Genomic DNA, 21,957 nt, shown 5'->3' on the forward strand with positions numbered 1-21,957 from the left:
ACTAGAATTTTTGCTGAAAAGTGAAGGACAATGAATTGTTGGTGTGACACTTCTTTCAGCTTTCTTTTATTAAAATAAAATGTATTCTTAAATGATTTACTTTATAAAACAATAGAAAAGGTTAGATTGCTACTTGTCACATAGAAGATGTGTTGAGTGGAAGACAGGCACAATTAAAAAGACTATTAGGTATGTTCAGCTATCAGATACAGAAACTCACACACATGCACGGCGACCATCATCTGTGGGCTGAGCATGCCACCCAACATGATGTTCTTAAATTCAATAACTGCTTTACACCCTGTGCAATGAGGATTATTCCCAACTGTACCACCTTTTCTCAAGTGCACAGGAGAGAAATCCCCCCAAAACATATCTTTTGGTCATGTAACACCTTTGGCCTCAACCTTTGCTAGTCCATGTCCTCCATCTCCCCTCTAGTGTCTTTCCTACTCCTGCTCAATCCTCACATAAGCCTTTTATACTCAGAGTGAACCTGCATAGTCCTTCCTCTTCTCTGCTTCTCTCTTCTCCCCCTTTTGCCATTACAGCAAAACCTCGCATTGCTGCACCAACCCCACCAGATCACTGCACATGCCTACAGGCAGTACTAGCATCATCCTCCATCCATACCCTCCTTTCCTTCACCCTCTCCATCCTATGCCTCATCTCTAGCCCCTACTACCTATCCCAGCAGAATCCTCCCACCTCAGATGTAGTCGCAGTCAGGCCTTAGTGCCTGGAGATGACAGTGGCCGTGTGTGTGAGCTGTGCGTGTGTGAAATTGTGTGAGTGTCTTTGTCTAGTGAAAGGCTAAGTCCAACAGCTGAATATATCTAACAGTATTTTTCAATGTGCCTGACTGCCATCCAACACTTACTCTATGTGGTGAGTAGCAGCTTAACTTTCTCTACTGGTGTTATTCAATCTTAGATTTTCCATTGTTTGAAACTCTGTAACACCTATACATAAAAAAAAAAACAATAACATTCTGTAGTAAAATAATTTATTAAATACTAGATTAATGGGATCACAGCTCAGACAAACTTCTCAAAGAAGTTTTCAAAATATTTACAAAATTCACTCTTTACATAAATAATGAACACAACAAGCATAAGTCCAATGTCACTATATAAAGTAAAAGTTTTAGGCAGCTTCTGGATATACAGTGACACTTAGGAATATTATCACAAGGAATCTGCCTTTTTTCATGCAAAATTATGCTGGTGAAATGCTGAAGCTATTTTATAGCTTTGTTGGTAATGCTCTTATTGCCTTCAAAATCCACAGGAGGATTAACTATATGATATTTAATGGTGCTCCTGTTGTTGTTATGTTTGCAGTTTTGTTGCACTGCCACTGAATTTGTTACTATTTGTTCACTTATTTCATTTTTTTTCCTTCGCCTCCAATATATGCACATGAACCATGCAGCTGTTGGCACAAGAACCATGATTACGGGAATCAGAAAGAGAAGATGGACAGACCCATCAACTCCTTGCCCAAGAACAGGATCTGAAAAAAAAATCAGTATTTAATAAAGTTAGTCATACAATAACTGCTCAACCTTAAGGTTTACATTTGACAAGTTCTATTTTTCCTAACAACTTTATGTGAAAAGCTTATTTATGAGGTCTTCATATACTGATAACTATGACTATTCACATTCTGTTCAGTGCTGCAGCCCTGTCATGTTGTCCATTGGTCATATTGGCATTAACTGTGTAATCAGGAGGTCAAAACTCTCCAAAAATAATCTACAATTGATTCAAAAAAATTTTCACTCTTATTTTCAGTTTACAAGAAGTTGTTTATCTAGTGTTACATTTCAGGTCTTCATCTTTATTCCATTGTTTGATTAGTATAGACATTTATAATATGAAGGATATCTTTTATATCGAGCTATACTAATGTCTATATGATACACACGATCAGATCAAATGACAGTCATAAAAGTTATGGAACTCTCTTATGTGTAAGACCTTTTCTTCAAAACTGTAGGTTTCTTGAAGTGTCAGAATCTCAACTTACACTGCAAAAACTGTTTGCTGTTTGGAGGGTACTTCCAGTTTTAAAATGGACATATGGTTAATTGAAGTGAGAATGTGTTTTATTACTTTTAAAAGCCCAATTCTGTAGCTCATTTTAAGTTTCAATTTGCATTTATGCTTGTTGGGGGTGTATTCCAGTGCAAAAGTGCATAATTGGTAACACCCATGAGTATTGGGAGTATGTTGGTCAGCATGAACTGCAGCTGTGACATTTCATCATCAGCTGATGTGGCTCAAGCTTTATTATATACCACTACATACCTGTGTGTTTACAAAGGCAATATATACCATTGAAGCATTTGATTGTGACCCGCTTATTGGTGCCAGACACATGGGACCCACTGTGTCATACAGGCACTGTTTTTCTCATTTACTACTATGTCAAGGAACTACTGCGAGTACCTTCACTCAGGGAAGACTGCCACTGCCAGAGTCAATTACTGCGGGAAACAATTGTGGCTGACAAGGGTCATTGTTGATTGTCATGGATTGTAGTACTGGATAAATGAGCAACAATACGATAAACTGAGTTCTTCTGGGTGGGCACCACAGCCTTGCTAAATTCAAAGAAAGAAATCATTTCCAGCAGGTTGTTTAGTAAAAGTGAATTATTTGTGTAGTCCTTTGGGTCAGTGTTGTACTTTGCCTCATGTTCAAGGCCACTGCAGAATAAACAGTCAGAAACAACACAATGCAACAGTCCAACCACATATGTAGACATCGTGTGGGTCCGTGATGTTATATTCACTTGGCTCACCTGGCTGACGACTGGAATGAACTCATAAATAGACTTGGATCCTCTGTAGCTATGACAAGATGGTTACGGCTTTAAGGTGTTTAATTATTTCATGGATTTCCAACACTCTTCCAAAGCCAATTTTCTGCTGTTCAATGGACAATCATTGATCTGATGTCAACAAACTGAATTGCATTATGGAACCATTATGCTTGATAAGTGTGCTCTTGTGTGCTGGCTACTCTTCTGTTTACAACAAACTGTCCTCCACTGTTATTTTGATAATGTGTGTTGACCGTATGATGAGTGAAGATCAAAATTATTGAAACATAATACAAACTATTAATGTAACAGCTTTTGGGTATTTTAATATGTCTCTTTTTTTAATTATTTACAGATTGTTGAGAACTGCCTGCTGGAAGGTTCCTTTAGACAGTTGGCTAGGCTGTTGAAGGAAACTAACATTGCACAATACTCAGTTTTTGAACCTAATGGAAGTTCTAAACCAGAAGCTTGGTTCAGACAATTCTATGATACTAATCTCTTGACCTTTGCTACTGGATGGAGAATATTAGAGCCCCCCCTCAACAGATCAGGTGTGGACAACACCAAGGAAGTTACTACATGCATAGCAGAGTATGTGTGGTGTGCACATGGGGACTTTCTTAGGTCAGAGGAATTCTTGTGTATAGTCAAAGATGAATTGGTTGCCAAATTCGAAGATGGATCAGCCACATTCCTGTCAGAGGAGAATATTCATCTTTATAAACCATAAAGAGAAAATTATAAGGTGATATCAGTAAACTGCAGGAAGTCCCTGTTGAGATCCCATGGTTAGTATTGCTTGTTCAAGGTAATACTGTCCACGTATTATTAGGAACAAAGTTAATTGAAACCAAAAGTTAACAATAATGAAAACCTAAATTTGGACTGGATTATATACTGCTAACCACTAGAATTGCAGCACCAGAAATGTTACCAAATAACAAAATTTTACTTCATGTGTGTATATGGCATGGACAGCATGTGTGTATATGGCATGGACAGAAGAGTGCTTGATTAAATTTACAAGAGATTTTCGGCTATAAAGGGTGCAAAATTTAGTACATACAAATACCATTTCTGCTTTAATCCAGCTGGATATTGCATCAAATTGATCTTGGGTGATAGATGTGGGTAAGTCACTGCTGCTTCAACTCTATGCTACAGATGATCAGTCATAGTGACTGGTGAGTGGTGGAATACCAGTCTCTTGACAACCCACAACCTGATATTTTCACTGTACAAGAGATCTGGAGAACATACTGGCCAGGGTATCCATGAAACACCCTTAGAGAGGAGATGGCAGGATCGTACAACATGCAGCTTTATTCTGTCTTGTTTAAAGATAATGTCAAGGAGACCTTGAAGATAAAATACTACCACTGGCCTAAACATATAATGGCTACTGTTCAAAATACCAGCCATGGGAACCATGTAGTGTACGCAGTGCGACCCCATATCATCACACAAGTTTCTCAGCCCTTATGACAATAAGAAATGCAATCAAGTATTGTTTGTTTGCATCAGAGCTACCAAACACAGGAAAATCCATCATGATTCTGTATGCAGAACTGGGATTCTTCTGAAAAGATGAGGTGATGCCACTTCTCTGTTCAATGTTGGCACTGAGTGCACCACTGTCTACATCTACATCTACATACTCCACAAGCCATTGTACCAAGTGTGGTGGAGGGAACCCTGAATTACTGCCCATCATTTCCTTTCCTGTTCCACTTGCAATTAGAGCAAGGGAGAAATGATTGCCTATATACCTTCATATGAGCCCTATCTTATCTTATCTTCATGGTCCTTACACAAAGCATACATTGACTGCAGTAGAATTGTTCTCCAGTCACCTTCAAATGACAGTTCTCTAAATTTTCCCAATAGCATTCTTCAAAAATTATGTCGGCTTCCCTCGATTCTCATTTGAGTTCCCAAAGCATCTCTGTAATGCTTGCATGTTCTTAGAATCTATCACTAACAATTCTAGCAGCTCATCTCTTAATTTATTTAATGCCTTCCTTTAACCAACCTGGTGCTGATCCTAAACACTAAAGTAATACTCAAGAATAGACAGCACAAGTATCCTACATGCAGCCTCCTTTACAGATGAACCACACTGAACCAAAGTCAACCATTTGCTTCCCTACTAGCATCCTTACGCATTTCATTTCATATTACCTGGAACGTTAAGCCCAGATATTTAAATGATTTGACTGTGTCAAGCAGCACACGATTAATGCTGTATTTGAATATTATGAGTCTGTTTTTCCTACCCATCTGCATTAATTTACATGTTTCTACATTTAGAGCTAGTAGCCATTCATCACATGATCTAAAGGCTGTGCACCTCTCTTTGCTGCTATTTCAAGGGAAGCTACAACAATGATCACTATGCTGGCAATACAGACATAGTCTCCCTGTCCATATGGATACTTGTCTTGCTGGAAACAAGCACATTTCTTGCCTCAAGGCATGTGATGTGGCTCTAAGATCCCACATGACCTAGTGAACAATAAGTCTGTCCTTGTGGGCACTAGTTGTGCAGTGCCACTGAATCCTGCACTGTGTAGCTTATGGCTCACTGGAACCCTAGCACAAGTCTTGGGATCCTCATCAAACTGAGCATCAATACTGCAAATTGATAAACCACAGTCTACATAGGCTGCAATTCTGCTGCTGTCAAAGTCTGAAATGTGTTGGTACACATTTCTTCTTCTTACGCAAGGTATAATATATTCTTCTCCCAAACAACCAACACCCAAATGTGATTTCTAAGTGAGAAATCCACTGCATTAACTTTCCTTGTATGGTGGAAGTGTGTTTATTTCTGCAAAAAATTCTATAGTATCTAGATTCTTCACAGAAATCATTCACAAGTGGAACAGGGATTTTGGGGGGATGGAAAGGGGGGGGGGGGGAGAAGGATGTAGTGTTGCCACAAGTACACTCTGCCACACACCGTTAAGGTGGCTTGTGGAGTACAGACTTAGATATAGATGAAAATAATTTACACTTCTGTTTGTAGACAAGATACATATAACATTAATTTCTTGTCAATGTTTGTTTGCCTCTAATACTAATACAGCATCTTTTACGTGATAGTTAGATGTGCAGAAAATGAATGTCACCATTCACCTGACAGATGAAGTAATCCACGATTCTACCAGAATATTTAGATGCAGAAATCATTGTGCATGAAATGAAGTTTATTCAAATATACATCTACATTACTGTGCTAACAGAATATACTCTTATCTTGTCTGTCATTTATGTCATTGTACCTTGTAATTGTACCTTGTGATTCATTTGATTAATCATGATATTTTTAAATCAAAATTTATGATTCAAGCCCCAATTCCCTCCCTTATATTTTAGTCACTTTGAGCAATTTCAGTCTGTTTCGATGATTAGTTCAAATGAAAAATATAAACTATACCATGATTTGCATTTCAGATTAAACTTATAGCCTTTCAGTAAATGGCTGGCATAGTCAGTTTACAGAACAGTCTGTGTTACAGGCTTACCATCACTAGTATGATAATGGTCTATCCAGACCAACATTCACCTGGCTTCCTTGGAAAGCAGTCCATCCATTTATCCATCCATCCATTCCAATGCCCTATATCCAGCCAATGATAGTATGCTTCCGTTTCACAGAGAACAAAACCTGTATACAGGCTATTATTATGCTGGGGTCACCATTCCCAATGGCAAATCCACTGCCAGCACCCCCCACCCCCAACCCCTTCTCAGCATCTTGTGGTAAGTAGGTAGTCAAATATGTTTTTCAGTTTGCACATCATGTAACTGAGGCAGAACCTGGGAACCAGAGTGTATTTACTGAAGTGAATGTGGAAAACTGCCTGAAAACCACCCACAGACTAGCCGGCACGCCAGTTCCTATCATTAATCATTGAGGCTGAGCTGATCTGGAGCCAGCATGCCTCCCTGTGAGCTGGAAGAGTGTGCAGGCAGGTCTTTGGAAACAGGGCAGGTCTTTGGAAACAGTATCTAAACTATAAACTTAATGAATTAATTGTTCTGTTTAGCCAGATACAGTAATAGCTGTTTTTTCCAAATGTGGAGCAGGCCATGACATGCCAGTGGGTCCCATTATTACTAAATACAATATTTCAGATTATGTGAGTTTACTTTGTATCTGCAACAGAGTAAAGCTATCGTGAGATGAATGTCATCATAGTAGATGTTAGAATTTTATTCACTAGATAAAGTTATTGTAAAAATAAATTTTTTATAGATATAAAATATAACATACTATTAGAAGTCCTTGGAAGCACTGTCAAATGAACTTCTCTATAGACAAAACCTCTTGAGTTAGTTACCACACAAGCATAATCACGAGAATCCTTTTGTTGAGCAGCAGGAAGATTAAGTTTACCAATGTAAGTATCTTCTGATATAGCTAATTGCCCACTGGAGTTAAGTGCCTGAAAGTGATAGAAACATAAGATTTTTGTGAACATTTGCAATTGCAAGAAACTTTTGAAGCTTAATAGCAATAAAGAATACATCTATGCAGACAAGAATAATATCTTCCAATGATTTCTCTATTACAACACATTCAGAGGAAAGCTCACTATGTTCCAAACATCCCTTAAGGAACATGTGATTCTGGGCGTGCTAACGGCAAGCACCTTTGAGATCTCACAGTTCTGGAAGGTTAAAGTTTGAGAAGTTGATGTCCCTCTCTGTTGGTTGCCCTATAATATCTATAAAGTGTGTACATTCCATAGCAGAACTCTGAAACATGATAATGGAACATCTAGCATTACAAAGAGAGGGGAATCTTGTCTTAAATTATTGGTTCACAAAGGTTGTAGAAATGCAAGAAAAAAAGAATCAACATCAAGCAGTCATAACTGTGGTGTCACCGCCAGACACCACACTTGCTAGGTGGTAGCTTTTAAATCGGCCGCGGTCCGCTAGTATACGACGGACCCGCGTGTCGCCACTGTCAGTAATTGCAGACCGAGCGCCACCACACGGCAGGTCTAGAGAGACGTACTAGCACTCGCCCCAGTTGTACAGCCGACGTTGCTAGCCATGGTTCACTGAGAATTACGCTCTCATTTGCCGAGACAATAGTTAGAATAGCCTTCAGCTACATTTGCTACGACCTAGCAAGGCGCCATTACCAGTATAGATATTGAGATTCTATTAATGTATCATCAAGAGTGATGTTCTACAAATGTGGATTAAAGTTAAGTATTCCAGAAGCTACGTACTTTTCTTTACAGCATTCATTACGTATCCTGTTTCAGACCTCACGCCAGCCTGCGTGAGTTTAAGCGCGTGCCTTTCAGCTTCCTCTCATTGTGTCTAGGCTGTCTTGTCTAGACACAACAATAACTGTAATTGCAACAGGCTTGGTCATCCATGTGAGGCAGTTGAACCCAATGAAAGAACACAAGAATTCAGTTCTTTTCAACAGATGTCAGCATAAACCAGACAGACCAAAATAAAGGAAAATCTAGAATTGTCAGAACACATTTTCAACTAGAATAGAGAAAAAGAGACATTTGAAAAGCTGTCACCTTCATTCACAGAAGTGTGAAATAACTGAAAAGAAACAGGAATGAGATGAATGTGGAAGCAAGTGAAACTGAAGAAGATGTAGTTTCGTAGACCTTCAACATGAGTTTGCTTTTGGATTCCCTAAAAACATGGTATACCCATATGAACCAAATCCTCTAAAACCACAAAAAAAAGAATAAATTCCCAGGCTACAGGCATAATTAAAATTGTGCTGAACAGTCCAAAGAATCCTGTAATTCAGTAACAGACTTGTAAACATATGAGACTGCAGTTATGATCAAGCACTAGTTTGGAAAATAAATGTTTTGAACTTAGTAAAGCAATCAGACAGGGTACTAATAACAATTAGCATAAGTAACTGAAAGTAACTGTATGTAGGGATTTCAGTATTGATTTCATTTCAGGTAGTTCTGATTGAGAGTGCCTTGAATTACAGACGTCCAGCTTTGGCTTGATGCCCACAGTAACATTCCCAGTAAGAACAGGATGTAGTGCAACAACAGCTGATAATTTATTTCTAAATCCAACTTTTTTCATGACATACATGTGAGATCCATAATGAATGGGTTATCTGACCATACAGTTAAAATGACAACAGTAAAACATATACTCATCAATCATTTTCAGCTCAAGAGAGAAAATTAAAATTTCACAGAATCATAAGTGCTGACTCAGTGACACTGTTCCGGTACATTTTACAGAATGAAAACTGGGAACAAGATTACACAGGAATACAATACATGAGAAATTTAGTTACTCCCCAAAAATCTTCTTGCAATAATACAAAACCAGTTTTCTTTTACAATTACAATGGAAGCTGAGAGGAAGGGTGATAAATATTGGAGATTAGTACTTTAAGAGAAATGGAGACCACTCAAAATACACACACACACACACACACACACACACATTCTCTCTCTCTCTCTCTCTCTCTCTCTCTCTCTCTCCTGCACAGCTACATTGTGCTGGCTGAACACACAATGCTGAGAATGCAATTTGTGAACTGGGGTGAGGGATTGTATCAGGTAGGTTGGGTAGAGAGGGAAAGAGGTGAGAAAGGGGGGGGGGGGGGGTTGGGAAGGGGTAGCTGGTGGCATGGGACATGGAGTGGGTAAGCAGATGTGCAGGATAGTATGCGGAGGGAAGGGTAGCAGTTTCTAGGGCTAGGAATGGAACAAATGCGCATCAAGGCTGGTGAGTTGATGGAGCACGCAACGAGTGACATGGAGGCATGGATTAGAAGGGGGTGACTAGACAGAAGAAGTGGGAATTGTTTGGTAGAGGGTGCAATGGGTTAGCATAGATTAAGGCCAGGAGGATTATAAGAGTGAAGGATGTGTTGCACAGATAGCTCCCATCTGTGTAATGCAGAAAAGCTAGTGATGCAGGAAAGGATCCAGATGGAATGGGTTTTGAAGCAGCCATTGAACTCAAGCAATTTGTGCTCATTAGGATGTGGTCTACTCTCTACTTGGCCACTGTTTGGCAGTAGCCACTCATTCTGGTAGACAGCTGCTTTGTGGCCATCTCCGCATAAAATGCTGTGCAGAAACTGCAGCAGAATTTGTATGTGACATGGTTGCTTTCAGGTGTGACCCTGCCTCTGATGGGAAAGAATAAGCCAGGATCAAAAAATCTTGTACTAGGAAGAGAAAACATTACTTAATGCAGATTGCTGCCATTTGGCTATTGTGGACATGAAACTGAAGCTGGCCATCAGTAATTCTAGGTGCCCTTACTCAGAACTATGCAAGATCAACACTGGTGCAATTACTTACCAGTCATTCCAATAAGCTTATCCATCTCTAAATGCTTAATGAAGTTGAAAACATTTCCTGTTGGGGCCAATTGACTGTCAGAACTGCTGCATTGTATGTCTCAATGTCTATTACTGAAATACAACACTCAAAGAGCTGTTTCTTGCAGGATTCACTGAAGTCTTATGACCTAGAACTCTGTTCTATTTTGTGTGTATGTTGTCATTCCCTGTGCCTTCACTTATGTGACATTGTCTTGTATGCATCTAGGTGTATCTGTTCAGTTTGTGTAATTTCCAAATGACTATCTGTTATGCATAGCATACCTGTAGACATTTCTTTAAATGTTTCAAGTTGTCTAATGGTATGAAATGCTCACTTCCTTGTTTAATTCCTTGTTTTGATTGAGAAGCCCCTTGTACTATAAAAAGACCTCATGAATTTATTGAAAATCTCAGGGATTGGGCAGTTAACACATGTAAATGGAAATCAGTCATGCAAGTAACCTTTTGCCACAAAGATTTAGTGTTACCACTATGGCCAGTCCGAGAACATTTTTCCACAAGCAACTTATCATTTGGCACCTCCTGTCCCTCCTTCTCCCCTCGTACATTTTCACTCATGTCAGTTTTTGCTACTAATTGTGATACACACCATATACAGGTCTTGCACTCAGCTTGGAGCCCAAATGACTTTTATTAATTGTGATACATCTTGTATTAAAATCTTACAGGTGGGGCACCTCTGGCACCCCTCATAGCTTGGTGCCCCAAAGGGCGGATTGTGTTGTTGGGCTTAAACCAGTCCTGGTTACATATCAATCAGACATATGTGTGATTGCTTCACTCTGTTAAATGATTCCTGAAGTTCTCCATACACATGTTCAATGGAACACTTGCTCTTCAAATTTATCAGAAGAGCATTCTCAGTAACTCTAGATGTCATCCTTGGAGCAGTCCAGTTTTTCAACCTTATAATAATTTATTCACATGTTCTCCTGCAGTCAGTCTGGAAGAACAATTTTCGAGCACAGTCTCCAATAGCTGAGAGAGCTATGTGCAATGTATTCAAAATTTCAGCAAAAGCAATTGTCTATCTAGCCACAGAGTTTCATACACTCTGAAATACTTTTTCAACAAATAAAGTTAGAGCTAAGACCTGTTCACAACAATTGATTTGATCTGGACTGAGTCTAGCCTGATCCAGTGTCAAAAATTGTATATATATCATTATAAATTAATGTTTCTAATAACTTCCTGAATATACTGAGCAAGGTGATGAAATAGTAACTTGGTGGACTACTGCTAGCTTTCTCTTGTTTTAGAAATGCTAGTGTTTGAGTAACTTTAAACTGTCATAGGATTCTTCCAGCACTGACACTAAGAATTTAAAACTGTGTTAGCCATCTTCTAGCTTGCAGACTCTGATTTTTGGTAAACATAGGATGGAGTCTAATATTTTCTACAGCTTTCCTCAGTTTGGCTTTTTTCATTGCTGTACAAATCACATTTGCAGTGAAGGGATGGCTGAAATTGTAATCTGCCTTTAGTTCTTTGTCAATATGTACTTGTTCTTGCTTAACTGTACTTTAAAAATGTGAACTGATCAAGACTGTCTACTGTTGGTGTCATCCAGCATGAATTTGACACAGATTTACAATGGATAGCACCAACATCAGATAATTATAATCATCTACTAAGTATCGTAACTGGATGTTGAGAGACATATACTTCTTGTTGGAATCAAGATACAGAAAATCTTAGCAAGGAATGTCAAGGAAAAGAGAATGTAGGCATAGGAAAACACAGACAGTAGGCAATAAATGGCTGTGGAAAGTTAGAGGAAGGAAATGACAGAAAATCTAAACTTCACCCAAAGCAGTCAGAAGCTTGGTCTACTTTACAACAACTGAGGAAAGCAGAACTGAATAACCCAAGAATTTAAAGTTACTCTCTTTGAAGTAGCTCATCACTGCAGAAAAAGTAAATACAGACCACAAATACGCAAGATGTTCTACACTGAATGGCAGACAGAATATCAAAATGGAGAGCTATAGTACATTCAGGGGGGATTTCATTCTCACTCAAAAACCACGTTCCATAGTTTCCATCACAAAGATGTAGATTAGCAAAGAGAGATTGCTCTCAGTAACTACTTCTAAAAGCCACTTTAGAATTAAAAATTAACAACCACCAATGATAATCTCGTTATGATATTTAATACTTCCCCAGTATACAGACAATTCTACAACATTTCAGGAGAACTAATGGATGTCAGTAACTTCTACAGATAATTCTACAACATTTCAGGAGAACTAATGGATATCAGTAACTTCCTACCATGATACTTCAGTGCAGAGTTTTATGCCCATCTTCAAGTGTATACTATGTATGACTGAGGATAGACAGAAGACTCTGTGGCTGATATGTCTTGACAGGAAGCTACTATCATCCAAAAGTTTTTAATAACAATGATACTCTTCTCTATTATATTTGTTCCTGAAAAGTCCTACAATGATTATTGTATGTAAGTAGTGTAAAACCTCACTACTTCAATAAACGCAGTCCCTTTTCTAGTTCTACTATTCAGATACTGTTTATATGCCACCACTGCTTGCACAATATTTACACAAGTAAAATCAGTATTTATTAAGAGGCAACAACTATCCACATACAGTAATATTGATGGCCAATCTGCAATAAGCTGTATTACCAATTGTCTATTCATTTGAAAATGCTATCCTTCAACCTAAATAGTCAGATAAGCTAGTACGTTTTTAATCAATATTTTCAATCTACTGCGATTGACCGTTTGGCAGAGATATTTGCTCCATGAAACACATTGCCCTTCTGAATCTTAGGCAAGGATCCAGAGTATACATGATGGAAATTATTTTTATAATTTGTACTGTTGCGTATGTCACAGTTAAGCTGAAGTTGCTGTTCATAATTGCCTCAAATACCATTTAACTGTAAATGTACTTGAAAGTGAGTGTAGACATTTCATGATCTTTGAAGAAGTGTTCTTAAGATGTTAGCGTTAGTGCTTGGCTGCCACAGGGCTGCAGCCTTTGCAGCACCTCTTCTTTTTTTGTGCTGCATGTCTATCCTCCTGCTATTTTTCCCCTCCCTTGGGGAACATGTTTTGGGTATCCTTGGGAATGAGTTCTGAAATGTCAGTAGCCCAGCATCGGAACAGTCCTTTGTCTCCTTTTTCCTTCTTACTTCATTCTCCATCTCCTTTTGCCCCACTTTGACATTGAAGGTCTCTCTCTGTTTCTTCCTTCTCCTTGTGCACTCCTGAAGGCCAGTCCATGTGCTTGACACATAGCTGTGACTGGGTAACGCGTGATTCCCAGCCCCAGGTCAACAGGCAGGGTTTGTACATACCCCCTGGGACAGAACAGGCCCAGGGAGGGGCCTGAGTTGTTACTTTCCCGACAGCCAATTGGCCCATCTGTTAGGAGTTCAGAAGGTGTGATCTGAAAATGAACAATCATGTAAGGTGGGTGAGCCCTCCTCTGAGTGGGGCCGGTTGGAAGGAACATGCTACTGTAGACACTGCAATCAGGGGGATTTTTTCACAGTGAACCAGTCACCATCTCAGTTTAAATCTACTAAACGTAAATGACATTAAAGATTCAAAGACCCTCCCAGCTGCACCTCGGTTTTCTTGGTATCACGTACTAATGAAGAAGGTTAGTCCTTCACTATGATTAATCTGTTCATTATTCAGAAAGGTGTTGATGCAATTGCAGGCCCTGTGAAATCCTGCTCTTGCTTACATAATAGGTCTTTGCTTCAGGAGATCAATTGTGATTTTCAAGCCCAACAACTGCTTACAGCTTTCCTCCTTCATGGCTAATCTGTTCATGACAAGGCCCATCATATGCTAAATTCTTTGCATGATGTTATTTACACTCAGCTGCTTGATGGTCTGCCCAATGGAGAAATTCAAAATTATTTCTCCGATCAGGGTGTCACTGCAGTCCATCAGGTAATGAAAAAGATTAATGCAAACTTGGTGGCTACACACACTTTTTTTTCCTCACATTTGATCAAGTAGTGCTTCCATCAGAGATAAAGGCAGGCAATGAAGTCATCACAGTCTGACTGTACATTCAAAACATGATGCATTTTTACCAGTGTTAACGTTATAACTACACTCACATGTCATGTCAAAAAATGGCCAAATGTGTTACTTTTTGTAGAGATGCTCATGAAGGCTTTGGCATTTGAGGTCTCTCGAAATAGACCTCCAGACAGATAACTGACAGAGGAAGAACCAGCATATCAATACATTAACTAAAAATCTCAGTAATTTTCTACTTTGTTCTGAGAAATATTTCTCACTGTGTTAACCTACATGCTAACTACTATATGCTACTTTCATCTGATAGTATCGTCTGATATTATCATTTGGGACAATACAGTTAAGGCCAAATAGGAATTCATTTTACAGAAATATGCAGTAAGAATATTATGTGAAGTTGATAACTGATGCAGAAACCTCTTCAGGGACACTGGTATTCTTATGTGATAGTACAGTTACACTCTTATAGTTCACTACCTGACACAAGAAGTGAAGCACCCAGCAGGGGAGGAGGGAATGAAACAAAACTTCATGGGTTTAGAGGGTATGTAATATTATTTATTTATTTATTGTCCTCTGAATCAATACTGTACATGACATGCACATGGTGATGCACGAACATACATTTGATGTTGGACATTATGATAATTTGCTGGCATGAAGTAATATGCCGAATGTTTACACAAACATGAGTTTACACACACATTTTCTGAGAAGTTATTAACACACAAATTACATACTCAGTTACACATTTGTATTTTAGTGCTGTATTCCTCTCACACATATACATAACAGTACCTGGTTGGATATTCTTTCTGCACTTAATTTGCTTAGTAGCAGGTGATATAGATGCAAGTTTTTTGCACATATTTGCATTAATGTTTTACTCTTTACAAAATTCTTTGCTGCAATTTGCTTCATGTTTTTTTCCACCCATGTGCAGCAGATATTCATTTGCACTGTAGAAACAATGATCCAGTAGGAATGATTTTAATTTTTTTATTAAATACAGTCAGGGACTTGCTGTTTTTCATTTCTGATGGTGGGCTGTTGTATATTTTAATGCCTTTATTGAAGGGAGAGTTTTTAAAGGCCACATATTATCAGTATGACAATACACCTCCTCTGGCCTGGATGCACGCACTAATTTGGTTGGGAGGGTTGTCATAAGGCCATTGTTTCCTCTCTTGAGGCTAGCTGGCCCACCATTGTTGTAACCGTCCTTGATATCCCAGGTACTGCCACTAGAATGGAGTTAACATCAAAACTAATCCGAAACTTGTTCTACTGGGGACAGATCTGGTGACTTGACTGTCCACAGGAATGCTTCAATATCACACAGAGTGTTCATAGAGACATGTGCTATGTGTGGATGAGCACTGCTCTTTGAAAAATGACACAATGTACTACCACATGAGGACATGGGATGTCTGTGATGTGCCATAGGCTATCAGAGGTCCCTCAATCACTACCAGGCATGACCTGTAGTCATACCCAATAGTTCCCCGCATCATGATGCCATGGGTAACATGGCTGTGCCTCTCCAAAACATTTGAAAGAATGGGGCCTCTCCACAGGTCACCATCACCCACCACTGATTGTTATACAAAGTAGTGCAAACCATGATTCATTGCTGAAAATAATCTGACATAATTAATCAGCAATCCATACTCATTGTAATAACACCAGTCCAAATGCAGTTATTTGTGTTGTGGTGTTAATGGCAGTTTATGCATGGGACAGCAATTCCCAAGTTTGGCTGCTGGTTACTTGTTCTCAGGTGGAACACATGTGAAGGGGTTACAATGCGCTTGCTGCACAATTTGGTGATCCTCCCTTGTCGTGGTCAGATGTAGTCAACTGGAAACCTTTCGATGAGTATGCCTGCCCTCACATTCCCATACAGTGCAACAGCAGGTGTGTGGCACATCCAAATGCCCCACAGATCTGGATATTGCACGATTTCAAGAGCTGGACAAATGTAGGTGCACAATAAGGCCCCTTTCAAACTCTGTCAGGTGTGATTAACGCTGTCTGGCACAAATATGCAGCATCTACATGTCATTCAGTGATCATTTAACATCTGACACTGTTTCCTCCCACTATATATCCTACCAGGCTAAGTAACAATACTAAACATGAACAACACTAAAGCATTGTGGTGGTCCGCCGATCATTTACATACCCACTGATTATGTGAACAAATATGAAGTTGCATTGGTATTTGTATATTTATAAAGTTACTTGACATTTGAGCGTATCTTGTGAGTGCTTTGCCAGGTAGTTGACAGTAAGAGTGAATTTAGATTGAAAAGTGAGTTTCACACATGTAGTTCACCAGGAGACATTAGGGAGGATATCAGAAATCCGCAGATGTAAGCAAAAGAGTATCTTATTAGCACATAACATATAAGAATATTTACTCACTAAGAGGTGGCAGAACACACGTAGAAAAAATATTAGTTTCCAAGCTTTCGGACTCAGTGGCTCATTCTGGTAGAAGGGTTGAAGTGGAAGGGAGAGGGTGATGGAAAGGGAATGGTGAGATATAGGAAAAGGAGTAGAGTTCAGAAAAGTCAGCCAGAATCCAGAGTAAGGGAGGCTTACTGGTCGGGATGAGAAGTAAAAAATTGATTATTTTCGTTGATTTACATAAGAATATTTGTGTTCGGGATGTAAATTTAAATTAAAACTAATTTCCCATGTTAAACAGTTTCACTGATGTCAAGTACTACATGAAGTAGTAGATAAAAACAGCAGGGTTTTCTTCTTCTTCTTCTTCTTCTTCTTCTTCCTCACAGTACTGGTTCCTGCTTTGCTACTAATCTATGTAATAACTTAATTTCTAGGGCATTACATATAGTAATGTAGAAGTAATCCCCATAATCAACAATGTGAGTAGATTATCACTGGTTGTAAGTATACTTTACAAAAATAATCTGTCATGGGTTCTTCTAAATGTTAATGTAATGTTGTATTTTATCACAACCTTTAGGTTGTCCTTCACAATAGGATTTATGGAACACAATGTGTAAATAAATGATTAATATGCTTGCTCACCATCACTGATTGTACTCTTTGTTCTTTTGCTTTAACAGGCAATGGAAAACTGTCACTGATTAACCTACACTTTACAAATGTGGACCACAAAATCAGGCTGTGTTTTATGTCACAAGAAACTGCCAAAACAAATGCACAGTAAAACATAATGTTATGAATATAATAGAGGGAAACATTCCACGTGGGAAAAATATATCTAAAAAGAAAGATGATGAGACTTACCAAACAAAAGCGCTGGCAGGTCGATAGACACACAAACAAACACAAACATACACACAAAATTCAAGCTTTCGCAACAAACGGTTGCTTCATCAGGAAAGAGGGAAGGAGAGGGAAAGACGAAAGGATGTGGGTTTTAAGGGAGAGGATAAGGAGTCATTCCAATCCCGGGAATGGAAAGACTTACCTTAGGGGGAAAAAAGGACAGGTAAACACTCGCAAACACACACATATCCATCCGCATATACACAGACACAAGCAGACATTTGTAAAGGCAAAGAGTTTGGCCTTTACAAATGTCGGCTTGTGTCTGTGTATATGCGGATGGATATGTGTGTGTTTGCGAGTGTATACCTGTCCTTCTTTCCCCCTAAGGTAAGTCTTTCCGTTCCCGGGATTGGAATGACTCCTTACCCTCTCCCTTAAAACCCACATCCTTTCGTCTTTCCCCCTCCTTCCCTCTTTCCTGACGAAGCATCCTTCCCTCTTTCCTGACGAAGCAACCGTTTGTTGTGAAAGCTAGAATTTTGTATGTATGTTTATGTTTGTTTGTGTGTCTATCGACCTGCCAGCGCTTTTGTTTGGTAAGTCTCATCATCTTTCTTTTTAGATGTAAAACATAATGTGTTACTTAGGGCAGGAGAGTTCCTCTGTGGAAAATGAGGGCCACATTACTAGTGTTATTTTCATTTTAATGTAACTGAATAAGACAACCTGTTTATTAATGGAATAATAGTACTATTAACATAAAAAAAGCTGAGTAGTGCTGCAAAACTTCAAAATCAGAACAATTCCAGCAGAAAAATTCACACTTGGAAGGACACAGCGCAAAGTTGACCTCATATTTTAAGGAGAAAAAGCACACTTGCCACATTTGAACCCCAGCAATTGATCCCTTGCAAAAATTTGGGCCGTAATTCCCATAATACACTGTTATGACTTCAAAAGTAGGGCTTCTAAACTTTCATGCACACCAGTTGTTTGTCATTTCCTCCACCCCACTGCAGCCACCTAATGCTTGAGCACATAACACTGTACAGTGGAATAAATGAGGTTTGTGAAATACTGTTTTGCCATTGTAACATACTTAGTTCATTGTATCAAAGGGCATAGTTTGTAACCTGTAGCTGGTGCCAGAGATCTCTTTGCTTTGAATATTTTTTTGTCACAATTCAGAAATGTAAACTAAATGAATGAAAGGAATGAGTGTGTTTTCAAATAAGTAGTGTAGCGCTAGTTAATTATTAACATCACTGTTGATTTCTCTGGATTTCAAATCTGATACTATTAAAGTGACATATACCTGAAGAAATATGAATACTTCATTGAAAGTCACATGATTAAATTGTAAATAAAAAATCATTCACCTAGTTTCATCATAAATTTTCAGTTGCTTAGGTTTTTCATTTTGATTTTGAGGCATATATAGGATGTTTAAGAATTACACTGACCAACTTTGTTGGGATGTAGTAGATGTCTTCAGGAACAAAATGTGGATAGGAAGCCATGTCCAGAAATGTCATCCAATGATGCTACAGAGTATTGAAGTTATAAGAAAAAAATGGGCTGTGAGCACTATGGGACTCAACTGCTGAGGTCATAAGTCCCCAAGAACTTAGAACTACTTAAACCTAACTAACCTAAGGACATCACACACATCCATGCCCGAGGCAGGATTCGAACCTGCGACCGTTGCGGTCGCGCGGTTCCAGACTGTAGCGCCTAGAACCGCTCGGCCACTCTGGCTGGCGAAGTTATAAGAGCCAGTGCCTACCACAAGGCCTTCCCTCAAGCAGCAGGCATGAGTCTGTTCACAGAACATCTAACAATGTACTTGGTAGCAGTATGGACAGTAGATGGCACTGAACATGGCCTGATAAACCAACATCACAGAGACCACCAACAGTGGTAGTGACATAGTGGAATGACAAACACATCCAATAGAAACATAGTGCTCAGTTGTAGTTTGACACATGCTGGTGTGCCCCAACATAGAGACATGTACCCCTGCTGAGCAGTGTGACACTTTTCACATACAACATGGTGAAAGGTAATGGGCAGGCAGCATTACCCAACAATATCCCAATAGGGGTTTCCTGCTGCACTCTACATTTGTGCCCGTCCTCCAGCGTGTGGGTGAAATAGGCAGTTTCACAGGGCTTCAACATGACCGAGATCACATGTGAAGCATTCGCATGCTACAATTTGCAGAGGACATACTAGAGAGGTTCAACGCAGACCCATCCTTGAACACCCACACTGTGGCATATGCAACAAAAAGCTCCCATTCAGCAGTTTGGCAAATGCTGCATGAGAACGGAAGGCATTCATTTCATCTTCAGAAGACATAGGCACTGATGGCCCATAATTTTGCTCTGTATGTCGAATTCAGGCAGTGGTTCTAGCAGTACTGCACCAGATAGCCGTATTACACTGAGTATGTGTTGTTCATGAATGAGGCTTCCTTCACCAATGAGGGTCCATTCAACACTCACAATGGCCATGTGTGGGTGGAGGCGAACCCCCATGCCACCTACAACTAAGGTTATCAGGAAAAGTTCAACATCAATGTATGGGCTATCATGGGCCACGATTACCTGATTGATCCCTACATGCTTCCCCCTCAAGTCACAGATGACAGCTATACAACATTCATCTGGGAAGTGAGGCCGGAATTACTGGAGTCCATCAATATATGTTTTTCCAGCACAATAGGGCATCCACATAGTTCAGTCAAGCTTCCAGAACCCAGATTGGACCAATGTTTTGGGACTGCTGGGGTGGTCGAGGTGGCCCTGTAACATGGCTACTTCTGTCACCTGACCTCAAATCATTCAACTTATACCTATGGGTCCATCTGAAGAATATGCTGTACAAATCCCTGGTGAAGTCAGCAGAAGACCTAGTAATCTGATTATTTCCATTATAAATGGTTTTGTGAAGGTCTGCCACTGAAAACATGGGTTTGTTTATAAATAACGTTTCTGCTACCAATCAAGAATTTCTTTTATTCACATGTTACACCACACGTTTCAGGAAATGATTCTCATTTTCAGGTGTGTTTTCTCTTTGTAATATGCCATTTTTACATAATGTTTTCGAGGTGCGAGGTTCTACTTTGTTTTGTTGACTTTAGTGAAATATATAAAAAGTACACAATTTTTAGTACTTACAGTTTTCTCATGATCCGTTTGTGCAGTTTCACTTATGTTAAACATCATACACAACTTTCAGTGCGCAGTATATATCGAGAATACCTTACATAAGCTAACAGTTACAAAGATGTTTTAGATTCAGTTGACAGATATAATGTTACAAGTCCTCCACAGAGCATGATATGCTTTTGTACAAAGGGTATTTATCATATCGATATACATATAACTTGCATTTATCTGTTTTACAATGGTGCTTATTTCTATAAGTTACTGTTTTTATTTAAGCAGCAATGTAGGAAAAGACAGATTGCTACTTACCATAAAGGAGACATGTTAAGCTGCAGACAGGTGTAATTAAAAGTCTCTTACATAACTTTCGACCACAGCCTTCATCAACAAATGAGAAACACTCATCATTGCCCAATTGCATCTTAACGTATCTTCTTGCCGGTAAGTAGCAATTTATCTTTTCCTACATTGCTGATATTCCTACCTGCAGTTTCCATTGTCTGTTTTTATTTAAGCATATTCTCAAAGCATCTGAAGAAAATCACTGATTCACTTTCAAGTTTTTCATTAAAGATTTTGTCTACATATTTTCTGTAATGTGAAGGTATTTCTGGTTCCTCTAACAAATCCATTTCATGCACATTATTTAATCAGTGGAATACTTTAAAATTTTATTCTAGTTTTTCAAATGGGTGTCCTGTATTATGTATGTGTGTGGCTGTTGCTGATATTCTGTGTAGGCTTTAAAGTGCTCTGTGTACCTGGCGCTGAAATTTTGGCCCGTTTGTCCTAGGCAGAACATACAACATTCCTGGCATGTTATTTTGTATATTCCAGAGTCTAGTTTCAGTCATGATTACGCTTTACATTATTTATTAGTTTTGTTGTAGTTTATTTGATGTAGAAAACCCAACTTTGTGTTTTGAAAATATTTGCAAGCTTCTGTAATATACTGCAAATGTATGGGATAATAGATATACATTTGTTTTTGTCTTTTTTCTCAGTGGTGCATTTTCTGTTTGGGTCTTTCCTTACTTTGTCTAGGACTGTGTCAACCATGGGAGCAGTATAATCATTGGCAACTGCAATCTGTTTCACTATGTTTATTTCTTGTTGCATTTCTTCTTGGTTCAAAGGTATTTTAGTTGCCTGCTTATGGATGTCCAGGTTGACATGAGGTTGCAGGGATTGTGGTGTTGGTTATTGTATTTTCCTTATAAATTTTGAATGTATGTTGTTTCTTTAATATTTAAGACCAGGTAGTTGATACGTTT

General features: G+C 38.9%; 1 protein-coding gene across 2 annotated transcripts in view; it reads right to left on the bottom strand.

Moving 5' to 3' along the window:
- Positions 1-1,000: 1,000 nt before the first annotated feature.
- Positions 1,001-21,957, bottom strand: part of LOC126175175 (uncharacterized) — a 137,694-nt gene continuing 116,737 nt past the window's right edge. For both annotated transcript variants that reach the window (XM_049921765.1, XM_049921766.1), the window contains exons 5-6: positions 7,112-7,283; positions 1,001-1,515 (exon numbers count right to left, since the gene is read on the bottom strand). In XM_049921765.1, coding sequence (XP_049777722.1) covers positions 1,241-1,515; positions 7,112-7,283 — 447 coding nt within the window. In that variant the 3' untranslated portion in view covers positions 1,001-1,240. The remainder of the gene's footprint in view (positions 1,516-7,111; positions 7,284-21,957) is intronic.

This window comes from Schistocerca cancellata, chromosome 3, assembly GCF_023864275.1.
Source record: "Schistocerca cancellata isolate TAMUIC-IGC-003103 chromosome 3, iqSchCanc2.1, whole genome shotgun sequence".
NCBI lineage: Eukaryota > Metazoa > Arthropoda > Insecta > Orthoptera > Acrididae > Schistocerca > Schistocerca cancellata.